The sequence below is a fragment of the Lepidothrix coronata genome, unplaced genomic scaffold (assembly GCF_001604755.1).
Source record: "Lepidothrix coronata isolate B3197 unplaced genomic scaffold, Lepidothrix_coronata-1.0 Scaffold59, whole genome shotgun sequence".
Classification (NCBI taxonomy): Eukaryota; Metazoa; Chordata; class Aves; order Passeriformes; family Pipridae; genus Lepidothrix; species Lepidothrix coronata.
The window spans coordinates 4,179,362-4,201,596 of NW_016690239.1; the positions used below are offsets into that span (position 1 = coordinate 4,179,362).

The following is a 22,235-nucleotide window of genomic DNA, read 5'->3' on the forward strand; positions in this document are numbered from 1 at the left end:
TGTCAAAAAGTTATACGAGTACAGGTGGAACAATAAACTTTTTTTTCCTGACCAACATTCATTTTCCAATACATTAGATTCTACTTTCCCCATAGTCTATATGTCTGTAAGAGCTGAAGAATGCATATTTTTCTAGAGAACAAAAGCTCAACTTCACAAAACACAGGCATAGGTGATGATGCACTTCTCTTTATGGGGCACAGCTCCCAGAGTGGCATTTACAACATGGGAAGCTCAGGTTCATATCGCAGCAATGGACAGATCGAAGCGTCTGAAAAGCAAATTCAAAACAGTGAGGTACAGACCAGGCAGATGCTAAAAGCAGCAATACAATAAGCTGAAAAAAGAAGTACATCCAAAATCCCACTTATTTCTACAGTTCAGACACTGAACACATTTTTAGATGGAATGTAAAAGGCACTATGTAAAATTACTGTAATGCATGTCTAAATGATCAAAGGCACTGACGCCAGGTGTCGGAATTTGACTGTATGTAACAGGCAATTACTTGTGGCATGAAAGAGACTTGACATGATACTTAATAATTCTTTCATACAATGGAATTTAAAATATTTTTATTTCTTAACCACAGGATAAAAGGAACTTTCATGACAAAAACAAACAGTATGCAAAATACTACTGTAGCACCGGCAAAGACCTTTTTCCTCAACTAAAAACACTGCCCAATTACATTTACAGAGGAAGTCAATGGCTTCACCCTCTGGCCTCAACATTTCAATTACACTGTGAACCCAGGGTAATTTTTAGTGCTTACCACTAAAGGGAAATACACTGATTGCAAAAAACCACAGACTCAACACATGTAGCTCCACAGGGATGTTATCTAAGTAGATCTTGTTGCTTCATATGTCGCTTAGAATTATACTCTTAAACCTCATGATACTGGTGGCACAATTCATCATTCCAGAACTCTTAAAAAAATAGCGTCAGTCCACCTGGAAGGCAAGACAAACAGAATGTTTGCTTCCTTAAAAGGATGAAGTATCTTAAAAAACAAAAGTTTGCTTGTGTTCACATTCATCAGCATTAAAAACCCTAGCTAATAACAAGTAAGTTTCACTTTCCACACGATCTCTCGAGTCTATCTGATATTTCTAGAAGTGATGGGCTTAGCCACCCTAACAGCTTGTTCCCTGTCCCTTCAGTGAACCACTTCAGCCACTGAACTGCTAATAACACCACCAGAAACACAGGCCTCAGAGGAAATGGGAAAAAAAACTTCCTATACACTAGAGGAAACTGGTTTCTGAGCAGTTGTGATCTTTGCTCAATTCATAACAGAAAATTAATAAAAAACCCTCATGTGAAACCAATTCTAGAAGCAGAATTTCTCTCTTTTAGTCAGTAGGGAGTGGAGACTTATTCCCTTAACTTCTAACTCAATCTAATAATTTTTACATCAACTTTCTATATACAAGAAAATTGTGGTAAATCTCACTTTTTTTATCTTAAAAATATTTTGGGGTGCTTACTGTTATGAGAGGGTATAAGCAGAGCCACAGCAAAACTCTGGCTAACAGGGTTCCACCCCACCAATTCGAGAGCTATTCTCAAGCCTATTTCCAACCCTGAACACAAACAGCCATGTAGCTTTAATGTTATTGGGAAATCAGTCATAGCATTCACTGAAGTGCTCTCACTAATAAATTAAGGACAAGCAGGGTAGCTGTGGTACAATGGCCTGTATCATAACTCCACCATCACCATCAAGATTTATCACTCTTAGAAGCACACTGATCTCGGATCTGTCCTTCCTCCTCCTTATTCCCAAGATCTTGACAGAAGAGAATGATTTACACTAAAAACATAAAGCACAATGAGGAAAAAATACAAAGGGATTCCAGGAACTTATTTTAAATTACAATTTCTGGAATTCTCCAACATAAGGATAAGCTAAGAAAGAAAACTAAAAGCAGACTTGTACCTTCACTTTACTTGAGCACTGAACCTGAAAAAAAAACAGTTAATACAGGAGCCACATAGATAAAATAGCTCCTAAGAAAGTCAACCTGATGATTATTTACTTTACCAAAATTTTAGCCTCTAAAGTTAGGCAATAAGGAGGAACTGTAAATTTGACCTAATCATCACCCTAGTCAGTTACTCATGCTGGCTGATGAAAAGCCATCTCCTCTTCAGTCATCACACTGAAGTTCTCGAGAGAGACTTAAGATCAAGATCCATCATGTTATTTTTTTTTCTTATCCCTGAAACACCTCTATCTCTAAAATAGACTAATCCAAAATAGCACAATTTTGCTAAGCTTTACATTATACTGAAAATGTAATCTTCATGAAGTACTACATAGGTGGGACTCAGGAGAAAAAATAAATACAACCCACACCTGTGAGAGCAACAGAAAAGTCAGTGTTTTCCAGTGAATCTAATTGCATTTTCCCCATTTTTTAGAAGTCTACAGGCACAGATAGGTGTCCTTTTCTTGGTATGAACAGATTAAGAAATACCTCATTTTTATTAGAAAGGACATGCCAGTAAGACTTTTTACAATATAACAGACCAGAAGGTTATTTAGAGAAAGTACAATATAATAATAATATGGCCAGTCTTCGCGAGCGAAGATTTGGGAAAGGTCATTAACCCTTCGAGCCTGCGCAGTGGATTTTTTAGGTGAGACACAGCGTGCGCTGAACTGAGCCCACCCTTTAATCCTGAGGTTCATCTGCCGGGGCCAAGCAAGCTTGGACAGTGGCAGTGAGGGCCCCAGGACGTAGGTTTGTTTAGAGTGACCTTCTCTTAGATGGATTGCCTTACAAGGCTGACGAGCTCCATCTGCCCGGGGGGCTGGGAATCGAACCCGGGTCGCAGCGGTGAGAGTCCTGCACCCTAACCACTAGACCACCAGAGGCCCCTAGAGAAAGTACAACACACAGTTCTAATCACTGTCACTGGAGACTACTGATGAAAATGCTGTTAAAGTCTTTGTCCAGTGAAGTCCTGAAAGTTTCCAAAGAGGAAGGTTGCAGGACCTTACACAACCTGTTCCAACATTTAACCAGCCTCAACAATAATTTTTTTCCTTGTATTCAGCTGGAGTTTCCCTTATGCAACTGTTCTCTCTTGTCCCCTGCTGAAGACCCCATCCAGCTGCCTCGTCAGCCTTCCGTGCTTCAGGCTGAGTACAGCTGGTGCCAGTGGCCTCCTCTCCAGGCAGACACTTCAGTCCCTGAACGCCTTCCTTCTCTCCAGTTTGTCATGTCCTGCAGGGAGGGTCAAAAACTGGGCATGGTCTTCTGGGAAGAATCTCAACAGCACCAAACAGATGGGGAACAACACCAACACATTCTGTGGATTAACTGAGTGCAAATGTTGTGAACAGTTAAATATGACCAGACAAAAACGTTATACAGGCATAGCAACAACAAACAGTTACACCACCAGCACTACTTATAGGAGTAATAGGTAAACATTTTTTCCACCCTCACTGAATTGTTTGAACTAGGACCTCCAGAGCTGTAAAACCAGCATGTAATTCCATGGCCTTTTTCAAGTAGTCTACTCATTAAAAAAGAAGTCTTTGCCACACACTAAATAATGGAAAGAAACCCCAACAGAGGAAGTAGGAAGATGGCAGAATGAGTAGGATGAGAGAGGGTATTAAGTGGTCCTTATTTTTAAGCTGCACGGTACAAGTGATTGAAAACATAAAAAGACATCCAAATACTTAATGGAACATGAATAATCAAATCTATAATATTTGTCACACATTAAAAACATTCCCTCTATATTGCATACAAAGCACAAAGCGCATTCTCTTTCTTAAAAACCTGGATGGAGTTAAGGGTCAAAAACTTTTTATTATTTTATTGTTTTAACTGAAAAGTTCAGGGCTACAATGCAAAAGAAATGAAAAAGGTAAAAAAAAAAATCGCAACCTAGAGACTCCTAGTAAATATGAAATAAATGCACTAGCACTTAAAATCTCAGAGAAACTTTTAATAATTAAAGACTGAATCAAACAAGCCAGAAATCCAGGTGCACACACCCAGGAAACAGTACATATACCCACATGAACCTGTATACTCCAACAGACTGAAAAGCTGTTCGCTCACCAAAACAATTTCTGTGTGTGAAGGGACACACCACACAAAATGCTGTTGTAAAGTTCCAGACAGTCATGAGAGCTACATTCAAAGCCTGAAATTAATGTGCCAGTGAAACTTAATGAAATCACAGTTTCAAGGAAAACATACCATTTTAACAAGCAAGTCCTAAATCAATCATAAGGTATCAGATAACAGACTTCTGTCAGTGCTCAGGGGAGTACTAATATTACAGCCAAAAAAAAAAAAATCAAAACAAGTTACTGAAAACTACAACATCCAAAAAGAAATTAAAGAAAAACAAGCATGGCTGAATGCACGGAATATAGGTAAAAAACAACACACTAGCAGAAACCAAGAAAAAAGCAGGAGATTTATTAGTGGAAAACTACAAGCTGACTATATAATGAAGAGAAAGTCACAAACTAAATTCAGAGTTGCTTATATTTCAGCAGAAAGCCTGCCACCACAACCTCCTTTCAGCCAGCAGCAGGTCTCAATCCTTAACAAAAAATTCACTTAGTGTCATTCTAAGTTCACAATACATCTTAGGAATGTCTTTACCAGCCTTGTCCCAAGTGTGAGTACACACGCTGCGACCCATCAATCACAAACTACTACACACATGCCAAGCTCTTTATTACATGACAGTAATACGACGGTGCAAAACTATTTGGTACTGGACAAGTGGCTCTCTTCTAGAAGCTTTTGCTATCATTTCTTCCTACATCTGCAAAAGGCAAATGTATTTCCTAACCTTCTCTTTCAAGTGAGAAATTTTTAAAAAATCACCATATAGCAACTTCAAATCAAATGGCAGAAGTTCCACGACCTTTGTGTGTTTGCACAAAATATCGTGTGCCAAACATCATTATTTAATAGTCCTTTACCAAACCTCTTCACTGGTTTTCTTACTAAATTTATATCCTGGCTTTCAAATTATGTTGTATAATGAAACAGATTATTCGCTAACAAAACTTCCTTTTCTCTGTATTTAATCCCCTGTACAAGTTCCTGGCCAACAGCCTGTAAGAGCAGCTCCTATTTTATCTTGTACAAGACCAATTCAGAAGGTATTCAGAAAAAAATGTAAGTAATAAAATATACATTATTTTTAATAATTTTATTAACATCACAGCAGAACACAAGCAATCCAGCAGGTTTCCAGAATGTGCTAACAGTTACTTTCTGACACAGGGACTGAGGATCCAAAAAGGAAGAGGCAATCTGCTCCACCTCATATTTACAGACAAGGAAGAATTCTTGGGGGTGTGAAGTTCAGGGACCACCTTGGCTACAGTGACTGTGAAAAGTGAGGTTCAGGATCCTGAGAGCAGAAACCAAAGCCAAATAACAGCATCACAGCCCTAGACTTCTGAAGAACAGCGCTGTTCAGGTATCAGCTTGGAAGAATTCCACAGGAGACAGTCTGGAGAGAAGAGGGGTCCAGGAGAGCTGGTTGATTTTCATGGATCTCCTTCTACAACCTCAGAAATGGTCCTTACCAGTGTGCAGAGAATCAAGCAAAGGTGGCAGGAGGCCTGTATGGATGAACAAGAGGCTTCTGACTGAACTCAAATGTAAAAAGGAAGCATACAAGATCACAAGCACGATCCAGGTGACCCAGGAGAAACAAGAGACGCTGTCTGAGCATGTGGTGATGGGGCTTAGGAAAGCCCAAAGCCCACCTGGATTTCAATCAGGTATGGGACATGAAGGGCAACAAGAAAGGTTTCCAAACACACAAAGGACAAGAAGGTGGATTTATCAAGATGAAAACATCTTTAATGAACCTGATGGTCATTTGTAAGGAGTTGACTGGCTTGGTGGATGAGAGAAGAGCACCAGGTCTTTTTTATCCTGACATCAGAAGGGTTTTTGACACTGTCACCCATACTGTTCTTACAGACAAACTGATGAAGTATGGGTTAGATAAATGGACAGTGAACTCAACTGGAAAGTGGCTGAATTGCCAGGCTGAAAGGGTTATGAACGACAGCAAGAGGTCCAGCTGGAGGCCAAATATGAAACTACAGGAGGCATTGCAAACAAACTGAAATAGAGGAAAACCCACTTAAACATTAAACCCCCCCCAACTTTTTACTATAAGCACAATCATAACACTGAAACAGGTTGCCAAAGAAGCTGCTGAGTCTCCATCGTTGTAGTCAAAACCAGCCTGGACACCATCCTGGGTCGCCTGCTCCAGTTTACTGAACTACATGATCTTCAGAAGTGCCTTCCAACCTCAATGATTCATGTCCAATATACTCTGGCAGTACCCTCTGCTAGCATGCACATGAGACTGTGAAGGTAAGTGCAAAGAGGTATCCATTTCTCTGCCATTCTCATTTAATTTTACTGAAACGATGTTATTCACACAAATGTCAATTTTCTCAAACTTCTGGCTTCAGCAAGCACTTACTTACAGCATCTACAATTACAATATATAATCACATGGGTATATGGAAGGAAGCAGGAATCAGAAGAACAAATTCACCCTGATACAGATCTCAGAGAGCCAGAAACTCTTGAGTCATAGAAAAATTTAATACCGAAGAGTGATTGCAGCAGGTACAGCAGTGGTTTCCAGGCTCCAGGTAAAATCCTGTGGAAACTACAGAAAAGCCTTTTCTTTGTACCACAGTTAATTATGACATTATCAGCTGATCCCTGTACTTTGCCATTGCAAGCAATTCTGACTACCTCTTACTTCCAAGTTCAGGCTATACAAAAATCTACTTACCAAATTTATAACTATGTTCTTTAATAAGGTACATTCACATTAATCTACCTCATTATTCGTAGTCTAACAGGAGAAAAAATACTTCAAATATTCACAGCTGACTACAAATTCCTGCAAAAGGATCACAGAGCAGAACAACAGATAAAATTCAATTACAATTAAGAAAAAAACTTAAAAGCAGTTTTTTTTAAGAAACATTGGTATGTTCTTACTACTTTCCCAGCTGAGTGTGTAGAGAGTACATTTAACCATCTACTCTGTTATTTCTAGGTAAGATACCTACACCCTTCACACATGAGGCTTCTATAAGCAAAGTTGCAAAGAAAAAAAAAAGCCACAAAAAACAACAAAACAGGAAAAGAATTCTCTTAAAACAGTCAGACTTTGTTAATGTTGGAAGGATACACTGAATGAAGTATAATTATACTTCAGTCCATGACTCATTATGGAAAGATGCTCAAGATTTTATTTTAGCTTTCCTTTTCTTTTTTAGATTAAATTTACATTTTTTTAAATTCACAATTTGTACTATGTTTACAGCAAAGAGTCTTATTTGCCTGGTTTCAGAGATGTGTCTACAACTCTTTCAAGTTGCAGACATTTAAAAAAGCAGGACTCATTCTTCACAGATTTCCTTTAGAGACAAGCTTTTTCCCCCCACTAAATTTGGATAAGAATAAAAGAGTTGTTAAAAATATCAAATTTTTGTCCCCAAAACAAACATCAACCTCCACTGTGTGTTTAAATTCAAATTACTGGGTTTTTTTACAACATTCTTCCTATTTTCATGTTGTGACTTCATATCACAGAACCATATGACAGCATGTCAGGTTTTCGATAGTAAATCTAGTTTTGCATTACAAAAAGAAAAAGGACTGGTATTTTTAGGTTTTTTACTCTAAGAATTGAAGAAAATGTTAGTTGCTTGGGATATTTTTGCTTAAACTTGACACTGATTCCTCCAAAAGAAGGTTTGCAGCCAGTATACAATGCAAGTTATTTACTTATATTCTAGCACATAATAAAAAAGCAGTCAGCATTAAAGAACTGTAACAGAACAGGCATGACTGGTTTTCACAACAACTAAAGACTTTTTTCAAAGGTTCATTTATTAGAACCTCTGATCCAAAGCCTGCTGAAGTCCAGGAGAATCTTCATCTGAAAGGACTTACACAGGCTATTTTATGAAGTATGAATAATGTATTTTCCCCCCTATTTTAGTATTTTTAATTAGACTGAATACTTTTTTTCCAATTATTAAAAAAGTTTTATTAACATAAGCCATCACAAAATATCTTCCTATGCATATATTTGTTATCATTTCTGAAATCATGTAACCTACATCTGCGCTTAAGAATAAAAAATAGCCTAGACTCCAATAATTTCAAGCAATAAATACAATGGAACTTCTAGGAACTGGCTGGAACTCATAGTACTAAATAGCATAATGGAAAAGTAAAGCCTCTACTACCACATTATAACAGCCATTTAACAGCCAAAATAAGGTAACAGAGAAAAACAGACTTGTGAAATAAAGTGCAACTACCCCAGAAAGGGATTATTAAGGGGTAAGAATTAATTGAAAGATCCTTCTGTAGTTAGTCATTCTAAAATGCAACTAGTTTTATTTCTTTCCCAAATGAGAAGTGTCTTTGCAAGAAAGAAACTAAGTTCCACAAAAAACAATTGCACGACGTGATAAAGAATACAGAGGAAGAACAACCACTGCTGCTCATGGGTTCAAAAGGCTAGTAATGCTCAGCTGAGGGCATATGCTTGTAATCCCTACTTTCTCACTTACAAGAGATGGGAAGACTACAGGTGCTTTCCAAGGAATGAAAGCTCATGGTATCTTGGGTCCTAAGCAGCAAAGAGAAATCGGCCAGACCAGATTATCTAAGTAGGGGAAGTGACACTGTATTAACTGAACTTAAGGTCAAGTCACTCCCAAAACCCTGTTCCTAATCTCACACATAATGCCTTCCCCTCAGCTCATCTGGTGGCATTAATGGTTTGAATTTAAAAAAAACAACAATTTTTAAATAAAAAAACCACCACCACCCACACAGCAACACACCACCCGAAAAACCTGAAACCACAAACAAAAAAGCCCCCACACTAAAACATCATGATTCACTCTTCTGGTACCATCCAAAATAAGATGATTGTGGTATTTCTGCTTCACCTCCCTCACAGTAGACACAGAACCTAACACAGATAAAATTCTGTTTCCAAACTTCAGATTCCCACTGTGAACTGCAAGGAAGCTTACAGACAACCATTACATCACTGATTGATGTTGCATCATCCACAATTTAAGCCACTGAACACTGGCCATGAAATGGATAAAGGTTAACATGCCGAGGGAATTGCAGGGGGACAATCTTTTTCCCAAATAAACTCACACCGGACAGTGTGAATAACAGGCAGCACTGAATTCTAAACTGAACACAGGATTTTTTCCGTAAGTTTATACAACTCCCTGGTTTAAATGAAACAAGGAAAAAATTATTCTCTGCAGACAAACTTACCAGTGAGAACTGTTTACCCTGAACACGCCTTGCTGAGTAACTGTCTAATATTACCACTGTCTCTACTCACTCACATTAAAGAATTTAGTTTCTCAGTCGTGAATCACTGATTACAAGAGCAGAAACCATCTTAGCCACAGTCGCCTTGTAACATTTTAGATCTAGCTTTAAAAATAGGTTTTGGGGGTGGAGGTTGTCGGTCTGCCTACCCACAAAAGAAAAAAACCCCAACTCAACAAAACTACTTCATGGCCATCTCATTTTACAGTTGTTTAGGTAGGAGGTTTTTGGTTGGTTTTTTTTTACCTTCTTGATAACTGATTTTCAGGTGAAGAGGAGAGGTTTTTGGTGAAGAGGAGAAGTTCCATTTTGCCAGGAGGAGCTCCTCCCTGCCGTTCTTTCCCTGATCTGTACATCACTCAGTCCAATGCCTTTGAAACTCGCTTTGTAGCCCCTGAAAGTGCTGTTTCCATTCCCTAAGCTGCTACCACAGAACTGCAGAATAGTTACTCCTCTTTCACTCCAGTGAACAGAAGACCCAGTGGTATCATTCACCACAGAAGAAAAAAGGAGTTTTCCACTGGCTCTAAGGGATTTACTGGTTTTGCTGCTGCAGTATTTGTAAGACTTGGAATTGAGAAATGAAGTCTTGCAATGTAATGCAGTCCACTTAAAAAGTAATGCAGAAAACAATTCAACAGACAAAAAACCCCACTTGCCTGACTGTGGAAAAGAAAACAAGAGGAAAAGAAATAAGAAATATGACAGCGTATTTAAGTTCTGTGTATAAGCCCTATCACCTTGCCCTCTCCTTCAACTGGGAGGGGGGGTGGAGGATGAGATAGAGGGAATACAAAAGCAGGTAACTGTGCATTTCATTTTAGCTTATTAAAACTGGAGAACATTAGACCTATAAAATGCAACAAGAATTACCAGCAACTTTAACAAAAACGAGCAAAATCAAAGACAAGTTTGATAACTTCGAGAAGCAAAAATAGATCCCAGTCCTGAATATTTGAAGAACTCCATTTCCTGTTGCTGATCATCAACAGCTGCCTTGTTTCATCAGGGTTAGTACAGAACCTCATGAAAGCAGAAGGAATCCTGATGAGCTATCATGGAATCAGCATTGCAACATGTAAGAACACCTGTAGGTCAGATCAAAAGGTTCACCTAGCCCTTCTCCTACAGTGACCAAATCCAGATAGCTGCCAATAATTAGGAAAGAACATAGAAGTAAGCACCACTAGACTATCCTCCCAGCTTCAATTATTCACAAATCCATAATCCATTCCACTACAAGGGTACTGAATAACTCTATTGCTCTTTCAAAAATGCATCTGGGTTGCATACACACCTTTAGCTTCCAAAATATTATGGTGCAGAGTAATAAGTTTAACTAACTTTTATGCAAAGGATCATCTCCTTTTGCTTGTTCTCACTCCACCCATGCTCATTTGACACCCTCAAGTTCTTGGTGTAGATAGTAGAAAGCTGATCCATAGAAATTCAAGAGAGTTGGAGAAAGCATCTCAACATCACCTCTGTCTCTTCCCAAACTGCCAAATCCTAGCTTCCTTTTTTGGTTTTCATACAGTACCAACTCCATAAATTCAATTATCATAGTTGGCGTTTCTCTGTGACTTTTCAGGCTTCACTATATTGTTTCCAAGATGGGAAAAAATGAAGGGAGATGGGACAGCACTAGACTTAGACACACCAGCTCCAAGTGCACTATGGATTTATACACTGAGGCATGACAGAGAACATTAACTCTTCAAAATCATTAGGAAATGGATAAAATTTTGTATTTTTGACCAAGCATTAAGCTACTGTTTAATCCTTGGAATTACTTACCACAACTCTTAAGACTTTACCCATGAGCTCTTAGTTAATCATTAGCTCTCAGTATTTTATATGTGACATATTACTTGACATTTATGCACACTTCAGTTTTCATTTTAGATCAACTAGTGCTGAATATCAAAAGGTCCTTCAGCACTTCTTCACAGACAATTCATCTTTATTTATCTGAATAACTGCATCAGCAAGTAGAAGTTCTCTACAAAGACAGATTAAAAAAATAAGCACTTTAGCTCTCCGTTGCCATTTAACTCATGAAAACAGCAGAAAGCTATCAGACCTGTTAAGATATACAGTTGGATTGTAGCCTCAGTCACAGTGCAAATAGAGAGAAAATTACTTACAACCACCTATAAAGAACTCATGAAAAAACAACACCTAAAGGGCACGGGCTATGAAATGCTACAGGTATTGGCCAGCATCCATTCTACAAGACCATGTTTCGTAACACTTTCATCTAGAAAAAAAATCTTTGTTGCACAGACTCAGCCACAAGGCCCATTTTGGTCAGGTGTGCAGTATTTTTAAGACGAGGGAATACTACTTCCCTTTTTTTAATTAAAATGCTAACAAGAGAGATGCAAGTAATGAGTTTGTAAGACACCCATGACATCAGGATCACAATACCAGCTTGCAAACTACTTACAGCTACCAAATTACTCCAGCATCTGATTCAGATGCACAGATTGCAAGAAACACTGAAGATTATTCATGTTAACTTGTTTCACTCTTCCAATTTTCATATTATTGTTAATTTGACAAGATGGGAAACTTTAATACCCCCAAAGCAGTACACAAGGTCTCTCCTTAAGAAAGGAGATCATGTTTAAATCCCACCTCACCAGCAGCTCCAAAACAACTTCTCCAACATGTTTTTTTTAAAAAATAACTAAAGCATACAGAAAGTGCAAGACTGTATTTAGACAGACCCATACAAAACCAGTGCAAGTACAGAGAATGGAGCAGAAGACCTGTAAAATTGCCATGAAAATTGATTACTCTGGGCAAAGTTTACTTACTCACCTTTTACCATGGTGATTGAGGATAATAAAATTTTAAAATGCATGCAAGAAGGAACAAGTCAGATTTTACAGCCATTGATGAATAAGAAATGTTTGTGGCTACACATGGGAATACTTTTCACTGGAGTCACAGGCTCCCTATTAAAGTTGCATCAAAATTAGAGACCTGAGAAGAAAAGCACAGCAACAATAACAAAGCATGAACTGCAGTGGGACAGCTTGTTACATGAAAACTGCAGCATTCTTTTCAGAGATAACCCTAACCAGATCCTTATCTTACCAAAAACAGGTCAGAACATATAGGTAGTAAGAGTCACCTGCTTGAGGAGCACATACTAGACCTGCTGCTTCTTTTGCTGGCCAAAACAACAACAAAATATTTCAGTTCTCAATTCTTGCATCACAAGGAAATTTTGACAGCTTTTCATACTCCTGCAACTGCTGACTGAACTCTAGCCCACTTAGATATTATAAAACTGAGGACATATGAGCTTAACCTTGTCTGAACTACAATAGACTTTAATTAAAGAATTGTATTTAAATATCTGTCAGGTTTCTTAGGAAATTAGCCACTTCCAAATCTTATTACAACAGGACAGACCTTGAACAAATTAAAATGTCATGTTTTCCTCAAAAATAACTGGAATTGAATTACGGTTTTGAAATTCACTGCTTTAGCTCCATAAACCTGTTCTTGAGCAACATCTCTCCATGTGCAGTTTTCCAATGTAAAACCACAACCTAAGCTGTAGATTGAGCTCAGTTTTAGTTCTCAAAATTGAGAAGTTCACTTCAATGCCATGAACATATCCCTGGGCAGACTCTGTCTGTCTGCCACAAAGCAAGTGATACGAAAGGGATTTCTGAGAATTTAAAGGTTCTCTTTTAGCTCATTCCACGGACAGAACAAGTAGTACCCAAGACACCTACCCATCTCAAAGTGTTAAACTGCATCACAAGAAAGTATTTTAATTTAGTCTTTTCTGCCCTCGCACTTAAAATAAAAAAAAGTACGCAGGTATATTCAACACTAAGGTTTAAGGTGATTTAAGAAGTTTTGGTTTTTTTAGCATTTTTTAATTACAAGATTGTTCATTCCCGTATGTTCTCATAAACTTCGTAACACAAAAAACCTCCCAAATATTTAGATGAAAAACTAAACTAGAAGAGAATAAAATACAATCTTTTAAAGGGTGGGTGGTTTGTAATAAAGTTTCAGTAAAGTCTACAATGAGATATACATAGATACAAGTAGGAGGGCACACCACCATTTCTATTAGGTAAAAAAAAAAAAAAAGAAGAAGAAGAAACAGGTTCAGGTTTCTCTTTTCAACCTATTTGTACCAACTGCAACTGTTGGTTGCAGTTAGAAGCATTTAGAATCTCTTTCCTCAATACAGTTTAAAGTTTTCTATTTGATTTCTCAGCCCTGGCCCTTCAAACAAACATAAACCTCAAAATTAAAAATAAGGAAGATCGTGTTATCCAGCCAGCTCAGTGATGCCAGTGCAAGATTATTCCCTACAGCATATTTGCTAGTGCTTAATGCAGTCCATACTGTGTGTCCTAACACATTATGCAAATGACACACACATAAAAGAAAATGTCTATCTCGGAGTGTCCCCCTCCACCAACAGTGGGTCTGTAATTAGCCATGTCCTCTAAGGAGGCTCCTCATTCACTCTCACCAAAGCAGCAGCTGCCGGCAAATTGAAATAAAGAAATTCAGAACAAAAATAAGCCTACTACCTACACTCCCGAAGATGTACACGCATGGTTGCAAGCCAGAGTCAAAATCTAAACAGCTGTTTGTATTTTTCCAGAATGCCCACACAGAATCTCTTATGCCCAACACCAAATATTTACTAACATGATTTGTATCAGGCTCTCTTAAACACCATACTGTTCAGAGAATTGCAGCAACAGCTCTCAATGCTTCACTCAAACACTTCTGAGCTACAAGTTTTCAATGCAAAAATCAAGAACAGAAAATATAAAGCAGCAACACTTCTGCTGAACACAATTCACTGCCATACAGAACAACAGGGTACACCAACTCAGAAAACTGCAGTAATTCTAGCCCCTCCAAAGCAGAGATCCAGAGAAAAAAGCATGTAGTTGTGCCTAATTTTTATGATCCTACTACCAAGTGATCCACTCTCTAAACTCTAGTATCACCTCCCCAGAAGAGTTCTCTGCAAATTCAACAGCAATGATAAAACAGTAAATTCAGAAAACTGTTTCACCATTACCAAGATAAACAACAACTCAGGGAGTAGCCAGAGTTCCCATCTAACTAGACTAAATGAAAAATGCATTTCACCTTGGTTAAAAAAAAAAAAAAAAAACAGCAAAAAGGAAAAATGCCACAGAGGAAGCCTTCCCATCAAATAAGTTTTATGCATTCAAGAACTGCATACATAAAATAGCTTATCCCACCTTACAACTCTAAGATTAGGCAGTTTCAGGTTTACAAGATCACAGTCATAGAATCAGCCAGGTTGCAAGGGACCTCTGAGATCATCAAGTCCAACCCTTGATCCAACACTGGTGTGGTTAAGTGCCACATCGAGTCTCATCTAAAACCTCCAGGGATGGAGAATCCACCACCTCCCTGGGCAGCCCATTCCAATGTCTGATTTCCCTCTCTGTAAAGAATTTATTCCTAATATCTAACCTAAACCTCCCCTGGCACAGCTTAAGACCATGCCCTCTTGTCTTATCAATAGTTGCCTGGGAGAAGAGACCAATCCCCACCTGGCTACAACCTCCTTTCAGGGAGTTGTGGAGAGTGATGAGGTCTCCCCTGAGCCTCCTCTTCTCCACGCTGAACAACCCCAGCTCCCTCAGCCTCTCCTCATAGGACTTGTGCTCAAGTCCCTTCATCAGCCTTGTTTCTCTTCTCTGGAACTGCTCCAGCACCTCAATATCCTTCCTGAAGGATGGGTCAAGCTTCTGATATGAACACAGTCAAAGCCTGTTTGATGTCGCTGCTCCCACCCATCATACTTCTACTGCATGTGCCTAGTGCTGGGTGACGGGCAAAAAATACCACAGAAGTGTCTTTGCAGAAATATTAAAAATTACAAGACATAAGAAGGATTTGGAAGGAGAAATGCACAGCAGTTGCCATTATCTACGTTTTGTATTATAGACAAGCATGCTTACCCCCATTCATCCACTGATCTGACCAGACAGTATAATTCTCATCCAGTGTCTCTGCACTATGCTTGGCATAACACTATTTTTAATATATTATCTGTTGTGGTAGGCAGACAAACATTTCCTCTACAGCAAGGGCCTAAGGTTTTGAAGAGAACATAGACTCTGACACCTTCCACAATCAGGGAATTATATCTAACAGCCCATCAGACTGACTTCTGGGGTGCTGTCAATTCAGATCGTTTCAATGCCAGTTTAGAAGCCTCACCATTTATAACCAAGGCTAACCCCCACTTTTTAAAAACAATGACCCCTGTTAACCACAGGAAATAAATCTTGTTTTCAATTAACATGATTTCCCAATTTTTTATATCTGCTTCCTATCCTATGCAATTTAATATAAAAACAACTGCAAGGAAGAATAACTTACAACCTCTGAATGCTAGAAAACCTCAATTTTTCTTCCAGTGGTTATCAGAGAAAAAACAAAAAACACCAGCTACAAAGCACCAGTATATATTCCTAATAGCTTAGATTAACGCTGCTCCCTAGAAAGAGATACAGAAAGTTTTTCTTTTAGTAAGGCTGACAGTTGCACATGTTTATATTGTAATCACCATCTACAAAGCAGTATGTGTACCTATTCACAAAATTTAAAAAAAAAAAGAAAAAGAAAAGGTCAGCTTTTATTTCACTCTTTTCAGAGCACATACTGTTCAGCTGAGCTATGATTACTTCCAGTAAGATGTTTTCAAAGGTACAAGAGGGCCAAGATCACAAACACATACAGTGCATAAGACTAAATACCTCCTATTCCCCAACTGTTCTCTCAATTATTTTTTCATGTAAGTAAATATGAAGGACATGAAATAATACATCTGAAGTAGCAGACGTTATTTTCACATTTTAAAAACAGAAATCATTAAAAATAGCTTATACAGAGAAAAAAGTCAACTCAGTCATTTGATGCTTGTCAAACCTGCTAAAGAAAAAAAGTTCATTCTTATAATGAGCATACTGCATTAAATATATGTAATTATTTCATATGGACACAGTTCAAGATACTCTTCAATCCATTCTGTTTGTCTTGCAAAAATACTTTTTTCAGACAATTATCAAAGTGGTATGATCAACAAAGCTGTATTATTGGGAAGCAAAAAGCCACTTTGAAAAAAACATCAAACACAGTTACATTTGAAGGCAGATACCTTCCTTTTCTTGAAGGAAATATTTTCTGCTTTATATTGTCACTTATCAAATATGTAACATTTCCTCATGGAAGAGATCCATGTTTTGTCAAATTATCTTATGCTTACTGTGACATAAATGAGAGCAGAAGTCAGCATTATGCTTGCATGATTAAACAGGATTTGACTCCAGCCTTTTGAATAGCTGCAATCACAACTCCTGGTAAGACTGGTATTTATATTGAATTTATTCTCCCTTAACGGAAGGTTTGTGCAGAATTCTCTTTCCCCCTAAGTAATGTACACTCCTAACAATCATTATTGTGTACTATTTGACACATAAAAATCTTGCAAGTGCATTTCTCTAATTCTGATAACTTCAACATTACGATTAAACCTTCCAGCACCTAAGTATCAGGCACAGCAAAAGCACCAATACCAACAACACAGTTTCAGAACAGTTTACATGTTCACAGGCATAATAATATAAAGACTGAAATGCAGGATCAAAATACAGCTTCAGTCCTTCTACCCCTAGAGAGTTGTAACACCTGGGAGTCACCACTCGAAGTTTAGCAATGTCATCCCAACCAGGTCGTTAAAATAGTAAACGATCTATTAATTATTGTTAGCAAGAACGCAAATGATTTTCTATTTATAGCGTCATCATTGCCCTTCTCTGGTTCCTGACCCAGCACATGCTTCTCTTGAGCTTACGCAGTTGTCCTCTCTCTGATAAGGTGTAGGAGTGACAATATTGTGGGATTTTCTTTCCCTTCTCTGAAATTGAACAGTTGTGATTAAAAAGCAACTACTAAATAACCTCTGACTTTTCTTTTACAGGAGTCTTTGGAAATGTATTCCTAACTATTGCCAAATGCAGAAGCTCTTGGGAATCTCCAAAGGCAAGTCACTGTTCCTAACAACTCAGCTGTTAAGCAAAACAAACAAAAAAAATCCCACAAACCCAAAACCTCACACTCTTACTGAAAATTTGCAGTAAAGTATTAGAAATTTGCAATAAATATATAAATGTATGTGTGCTCTAATGAATTCCAAGAGAAAAATATCAAACAGTCTTCATGAAATTATTTGACAAAGTATTTTTAATATTCATAAATTGAGGAAATAGTATTACTAAGAATTAAAATCTGACTTTTAAAGCTAAACATGCTGTGGTTACTATTTTTTTCATCCTGCATTTAACATTCAGAACAGTAAACTATACCAAAAACAGACCTGGCAATTCTTTAAATGCAAAACAGTGGGAATAGAAAAGAAAAAAAAAAATAAAAGGGCAGTTTTTGTTGTGCCTTTCTAAGCAAAGGACGGGAAATTAAACTGACACTAAGAGAGAAGCCAGTTCCAGCCTCAAATCCGGACAGGCCTGTAGATGGGATGTTGTGACTGAAGCAGTACTGCCTGTACCTCAGCAGGGCTTAAACACTCCAGCGAAACACCACTACAACCTGACGAAACAGAGATAGCATATGCCTATTAATCTAAAAGCCAGAAAGAACACGCTCTAGCTTATCTGTCCTTATGAACATAAGCTCAGCAATTCTTCCATTTGTAAACGTGTGTCAGATTTCAAACGGAATGGCAAACAGCCCTGAGAGTCCCTGGCCCTCTCTGCCAGCTCTCCCCAGAGCCCAGAATACGTGACCTGTCCCTTTGAGCGAGCGCTCCATGTTCAGACGGGAGCCTGCAAGCCTGAACGCGCAATCTTTGTTCTCAACAATCGTTTCAGCGAAGGGGCTCTGAAGTGAGAAAGACCACCAGGTACAATGTCAAAGGGAAAACGAAAAAAAAATGAAGTGAAAATAAAAACAGAAACCATGGCAAGGTATGACCAAATGGAACTTAATATCAGATTAGACAGGCGTCCAAAACAAAACACAATTATCAACCAACGCATGCAGTACCTAGAAGACTCAAATCGCATGTCCTCTATTCCCCCACTTCTGTACACAAAGATACACAGAAGCACCACTTCTCAGTCAGACATGCCCTTTCTTTGTCTGACCACTGATCTTGAAGCCAGAGGACAAGTTTTTCAGTTCTTGCTGAAACCTTGATGATTACAGTTGTGTATTTCCAAAACCTTAAACTGGTTGACCATCCTAATTTGCTGCGATTCCCCTGACTGTGATGAACAAGTGCTATGGTGGGACTCTTCCTCGTGACAACCTGCCACATGTACAGGTCTACAGCTAAAAATCAAATGAGTTAATTACTGCATTACCATGCAAACACCATATGGGATACAGTGTCCCAAAACCATAAATCATTTCCCAAAGTTGCTAATATCTTGCATGTCAAACCCTGCAACTGCAGTAATTTTTTTGAGAACTTAAAATTCCATTTTTATAGTAATTGTCTTTCATTGAAGGTGTTTTCTGATTTTTTAAACAGAAAAGCCGTTCTTACTGTCCAGTACAAACAAGTAAGACTTCAGTTAAAGGGATTTTTTCACATATAGCACATCAAGCACTGTACACAGTAACTATTTCATCAACTGAACTGAGACAGCAGATGTCAAATCACAAATCCTCCCTCTCTCTTGGCATTTTACATGAATCTATGAAAAAAAAAATTTAAGAAAATAAACTGAACTTTAAGACATGCAACAATATTAAGGTAACCGAGAAAGCAACACAACCTTGATCAGACATTCAGGAGGGCTGTCTAAGTTCAAGCAAAGATTACATCAGGCCTGCTGTGATTAAGGCAATCACCAGCCTAAGCGTATGTTTTCTAGCAGTTACATTTTAACTGCAACATGTATGGGTAAGTACCAGGTAAAACAACAGGCAGAGGAGTCCATTTTGCAATTCCACACCTAGTAGCAGTCCCCAATTAGACAGCTTTAACATGATGAGCTCCAAAAGTGCCACAGGCCTTGTTGGGGCTTACTACAGCAGGGATAGGTGGATTATGACAAGAGTCAGTGCCAAAAGACCAGCAGTTTCAATACGACAGAATTAAAGAGCAGATTTTAATTTTTACCCCTAGACATGTGGTGTCCCCCCTCTTCCCACGCTATTTGAACAGTATTGAAGGACAGGTTCTTCAAACATAGCACGTTTTCAACCACATTTTATCACAAAGTCTTAACGTTTTCTGTGTCCTTACTTAGGACTCCAGTTCTGTCCTCACCTAACCCACCTGCTTTAAGAGACTGTGTGAATCTCTTAAATGTGGTGACAGGAGAAAGGAAAATCTTACAATACCATATGTGCCACTTTTAAACCAAGGCAAAAGGGTGAACTGAGGATAGCAATAAACTAAAACTCAGTGTCCAAAGGGGGAAAAACAAAACAAAACAAAATAAAACAGAACACACAAAACAAACAAACAAAAAACCCCACAACCAACCCAAAAATCACCCATACTTTAAAATTTAAGTTCTGTAGGTTTAAAAATCACTCTACCGTGTTTCAATTTCAGCAAACAAAAGGGGTGTTTATTTCACAGCCCTATGCAGATTTAAATCTGCTTTCTGACTTTAGCACAACATCCCCTAACCCTGAGAAATACAAAAGCACGTTTGTCTGTAAATAAAGTTTAAGACAGATCTTAAAACGAGCCTACTGAAACTCTTACATGTATCTTGTTGGATCTGAAGTTGCAGTTGCTTCATAGACACTTATACTATTAATAGGGAGCACAGAAAGAAGCATCAGACATGGTTCTGCGTTAAAAACTTTGTCTTGCGAGTCAAAACATGCAATGGTGCCACCACAGGGCATACTATGAAGTTTTTGAACGAAACAGACAGAGACGATCGTAGCAGCAACAAATGCTACGGACAGAAACACGTTTAATATAAGCCGTTACGGACAGGCAGGAGCTTGGCAAGTACTGGGTACAAGGAGGCAGAGGCTGGACCCTTATTTCTACTAAAAATCACCCCAGTAGATTTGTGTGACAGGGACGGAGCCGTACCCTCGGTGCCGCCCAGCGAAGCGCTCCCGTCCCTCGGGGACGGGGCACAGGCGTCGGGACAAGGCGAGCAGGTCGGGCGCAGGGGCGACACGCCGCGATCCGACCGAGGGGCCGGGTGGGGAGCGAGGGGCCCAAGGGCTGACCCCGGGCAAACCGCCGTCCCGAGGGCGAGGGCGGCGGCGGCTCCGCGGGGCGGGAAGCGGAGCCGCCGCCCGGCCCGTGAGGCAGCGGAGGCGCCACCGCCGCCCGGCCCCGAAGCGGCGCCCCAAGAGCGCTCGGCCGGGCGGCTGCCTCCTCTCCGCTGCCGGGGAGCCGCACCACTCCCAGCGTCCAACTCCCAGCAACTCCGGGGCGGGCGGGCAGGAAGAGCGGGAGGGAGGGAGAGAGAGAGGGAGGGAGAGAGGGGGCGGCCATTAAGCCCGCTCCAGCCAAGCCGTTCCCCGCGGCGGGAGGCGGCCGCCCGGCCGGGCCCGCGCCCCGCCCGCCCCCGCCGCTCCTACCTGGCCGCCGGCGCCGCTGCCGCCGCCCGGGGGGGGCTCGTTGTCTCCATCTCCGCCGGGTGGCCCCGCTGCCCACCGGGTCGCCATTATTTCATTCCCGGTTACAAAGGAGGCGCAAATCCTCTGGAGCCCACATCGGGGAAGGGAACGGACAGGAAAGGGGGAGTCAACGCCAGAGCCGCTCGCACACAGCAGGCGAGGCTCGGCCAGCCCAGCCCCGCCGCCGGGGGAGGGGGGCTCGGCCCCTTCACGCGGTTGCCATAGGGAAGAGCGCCGGAACGACCCTGGGCTTCAGCTGCGCTCCCCGGCTTCTGCCTTCATGGCTGGAGGAGGAGAGAGAGCAGATGTGTCAGTCCTCGGCAAGGAGCCGCCGCCTCCACCGCCCGTCCCTTGTTAGGCTAATTGCACCCGATCGTCATCTTCCTCTTCCTCCGGCTCCTCCTATCCCGAGCCCCAGCCGCGGGGAGGAGAGGGCAGGCGGGGAGAGGCGGGAGGTGTCCGCTCCCTCCTACTTCGCTACACGCCGCCGGAGGGAGTAAGGACGGGGCAGCGCTTCCCGGGCAGCCCCGGCCGGCGGGGGCGGTGGAGCCGCTCCCCGGCCCGGCCGAACTTTGATCAACTGGTGGAGGTCGGGGCCGAGGGGCCGCTCGCTCTCCGAGCCGGGAAGGAGGCCGCTGCCGGCTCGCGATTGCTGCCCTGGCCGTATCCAGCGGTGTAACTGAGCGGAGGCGGCGGGAAAAGCCCCGACGAAGAAGCGGCAACAAAAGACGTCTCCGGCGGCAGCGAGGCCGTGCCGGGCTTTTGTCTCTCACGCGGATCTGCCCCACTCACAGGCGGCTCCCTCCCCCCGTCGACGTAGCCGTAGCCGTTCGCGATCAGACCACCGCGCCCCACGCCCCGCCCGCGCCCCTCCCTCGGGCCTCCCCCCGCACAGACGCCGCTTCGCCCCGACAGCGGCAGTCGGCGGCTGCTGCGGCCCCGCCGCCAATTAGGGCGTCTCGGCGCTGGGGCCATCGCGCCGCGCCAGCTGCGCCCCCTCGGGCTCCTCCCCGAGCTCCCCCGGCTACCTGGGCACTGGCCCGGGCTCGGCGGGCGGGGGAGCCGCGGGCGTGCCGAGGGGCTCCAGCCGGCGCCCTCCCGAAGGCGCGGGAGCTGTGCCGCTTCCCCTGCGCCGCTCACCACGATCGCTCCTCC

The 22,235-nt window shown here is 41.1% G+C and overlaps 1 protein-coding gene across 3 annotated transcripts in view; it reads right to left on the reverse strand.

Moving 5' to 3' along the window:
• The window catches only part of ARHGAP21 (Rho GTPase activating protein 21), a 110,950-nt gene extending 89,061 nt beyond the window's left edge, over positions 1 to 21,889 (reverse strand). For 2 of the 3 annotated variants that reach the window (XM_017817089.1, XM_017817085.1), the window contains exon 1: positions 21,042 to 21,889. In XM_017817089.1, the coding sequence (XP_017672578.1) occupies positions 21,042 to 21,128 (87 nt within the window). In that variant the 5' untranslated portion in view covers positions 21,129 to 21,889. The remainder of the gene's footprint in view (positions 1 to 21,041) is intronic. The other variant, XM_017817087.1, reaches the window with a different exon arrangement.
• Positions 21,890 to 22,235: the final 346 nt, after the last annotated feature.